At 35.8% G+C, this 2,894-nt stretch overlaps 1 protein-coding gene across 6 annotated transcripts in view; it reads left to right on the forward strand.

Moving 5' to 3' along the window:
* Positions 1–205: 205 nt before the first annotated feature.
* Positions 206–2,894, forward strand: part of LOC103410159 (protein REVEILLE 5-like) — an 8,390-nt gene continuing 5,701 nt past the window's right edge. For 2 of the 6 annotated variants that reach the window (XM_008377750.4, XM_008377751.4), the window contains exons 1-2: positions 206–680; positions 1,866–1,923. In XM_008377750.4, the coding sequence (XP_008375972.3) occupies positions 388–680; positions 1,866–1,923 (351 nt within the window). In that variant the 5' untranslated portion in view covers positions 206–387. 6 annotated transcript variants of the gene reach the window in all.

Raw genomic sequence — 2,894 nt, forward strand, 5'->3', positions numbered from 1 at the left:
TGTTACAAGTAATGAATTCGAATTGTAAAGTGCTCAATAATTCACTTAAATCTAATTAGAAACATGCCGGGGAGGCTAAAAAGTCTGTGTGTCTTTCTGGTCTCCAAAAAAGTGGATAGCCGTGACTTGCCACTAATTTTTTTATTTTTTTTTTAATATAAAAAAAAATTCTCAATAAAATATTATCGCTGAACGCCCCAAAGGCGGTTACATTATAAACCACATTTCATTTCCTACCAAAATCACAAGGCAAAGCGAAGCAACAAAAGCCAACACAATTCAGAGAGAAAATTTCACTTTTGTGTGGTTTATTTAGAAACTTGATAGCTTTCACTACTTGTATTTGATAATTTCAGCTTTCGGCTTATAGCTTTTAGCTTCTAGTTCATGGTGTCTGTGAATCCAAACCCACCTCAAGGTTTCTACTTATTCGATCCCATGAATACCAATATGGGTCTTCCGGGTCTCAGTTCTATGCCGCCGCCGCCTACTGGTGCTGCTTCAGCTACGGCGGCGACCAGTACGACTGCTGCCTGCACGGCGTCGTCCGCGAGCGCAAACGCCGCGTCGATGTCGGCGGATGATCAGAGCAAGAAAATCCGGAAACCGTATACGATTACCAAGTCGAGAGAGAGCTGGACGGACCAGGAGCACGACAAGTTTCTCGAAGCTCTTCAGCTGTAAGGAGCTCGCTTTTTGTGTTATTTGTATTGTTTCTTTGGTTTCTGTTTGGTTGCTAGGAAAATTGGGGACAGGGTATGGAAAATAGTTGAAAAGGCTGCTTCTTTTTTAATCTAATTAAATAAGAATTAAATGGAAAATCTTTTCTTTCAGTTAATGGCGGAAGATTTGGGATTGGGATGGTGCTTTTTGTTCTGTAAAGGATTAGCCCATTTCTTATTAAACAAGTAGAGAATTGGTGCCTATTGAAGGTCCTTAGGTTTTCGGATATTTGCTACTTTAATGTTAGATAATTTGATGGGTTTTGTATGTGAACTTGTGCTAATTAGATTAATTTTGCTAAGTTGGAGCTAAAATTTTGTCCAAGGGATGTCTTTTCGGGTTTGTATTAGTGAGTGAGAGAACAGGTGCTCGAGTGTAGGTAAAGACTTGCATGTTGTCGAAGAATGTTGTTCTGAACATTAGGCTGTATCTAAATTAAAAATCTCGCTCTAGTCGATCCAGTCGATTGGATTAGTTCATTCCAGTGGAATGTTATGTTATGTAAGTTGCTGATCTTGGAATTTGAGGAATTCAAAATCCCAATTTGGAATTTACAATTAGGTCTAGTTCTTGATATTTGTTATAGGTTTTTCTAGGTACTCATTACATTGTTTGGTATCCAAGAAAAATAAGATAAACGAAAGGTATCAGGTCGTACTAAATATAATACGATTCATAATTTTATTTCCGTTTTTAGATTTGTTGAATAGATGCCTTGCTTCAGTAGGTTGTTGAAAAAAACTAAAGAAAAGAGACTAGCAGAAAAGTTAAGTGTAAGTTATGTATGTCAAAGGTGGCGAAGGCCAATTTGAGTCAGTCCCCAGTGATTAACTACAAATGGATAATCTTCAAAATGTATGTGTGTCAATTGAATGTCTTATTAAGACGTTTTATCAATTTGGTATTTAGTTTCTCTTCTTTTCATGGTCAAGATGTATTACTGTTTATTGTAACCAATTGACGTATCTGGTTTATGTTTAACGCAATATACATGTTTGCATGAGTATATGTGTCTATACATCTTTTATATTTGTGTGTGAGGTGTGTGCATGAGCTACTGCGCATGTAAGCTTTTCGGTTTTAATTCATGTGAATTGTTCCTCCATTATACATTCTTATGTTGTTTGCTTGGGTCGACTCAGATTTGATCGTGACTGGAAGAAGATTGAATCATTTGTTGGCTCAAAAACGGTTATCCAGGTGACTACTTATCATAGTCAGCTATATCATGCATCTGCAGATAGCAAAAAATAAAAATACAGGATGAATACAATATGCTTAATTTTTTATTTGAATTCCTTTTTGCTTTAAAGTTTGTATAATTACTTAAAAAGTGATGCTAGATGGTTTTCGTTGTTTTACATGTGTATAGGGAAACATTGGGCAGCCCTTTGGGCTTCGGTTTCAGTGGAGTTTAGAGATTACAATTTCTCTTCTATTTTTAGGGATTTGTTAGCAGCCGTTATTTGATTTGGTCTAGCTTTTCCTCTGTTCAATTAGTTTTCTTTAGGGGTCCTTGCTAGTTCTCTTCTAGCTCCAGGTGGATATCTTTTCCACGTGGTTTATTTTTTCTTTTTTGTAATTCTTTCGTTTTATAAAATTCTTTCGTTTCTTTTCAAAAAAAAAAATGTGTATAGGGAAACGCTTGTAACTTGTAAGTGATCTCTTGTGGGTACTAGAAGGATCTCTAACATTTTTATAGGTTCCGCAAATTTCATTTTGTAGTATTTTTGTTGATTGAAGTTAGATAGTTGAGGCAGAAACTGATTATCCTTTGAACTCGTGGATAGTGAACCGATATGGAGAAATTCTAAGTTAACAAATTGTCAAATGACATAAAAATAAGGGCTACCTACATTTTACACCCTCTAGGTTTGAGGTGGTTTTCAAATGTGCCATGAGGTTCTATTTTCTCACATTGCACCCTGAGGCTCTGAAATTATATCAAAATATACCTTTTGTCTCGCTGAACATTCAATCCTCCATTGAATTGATGAGTTGTTTTTGTCAATATAATGCAAATATAGCTTACACGTTAGTCCATATAAGAGTCTTAAGCTCACCATGTCGTCAATTTAATGAATGATCCAATAATCAATCCGACCAAAGGCCTAAGTTGATACAGTTTCAATACCTTGTGGTGCAAATGAAAAAATTGAAATTTCATGGCC

Source organism: Malus domestica, chromosome 07, assembly GCF_042453785.1.
Source record: "Malus domestica chromosome 07, GDT2T_hap1".
Lineage (NCBI taxonomy): Eukaryota > Viridiplantae > Streptophyta > Magnoliopsida > Rosales > Rosaceae > Malus > Malus domestica.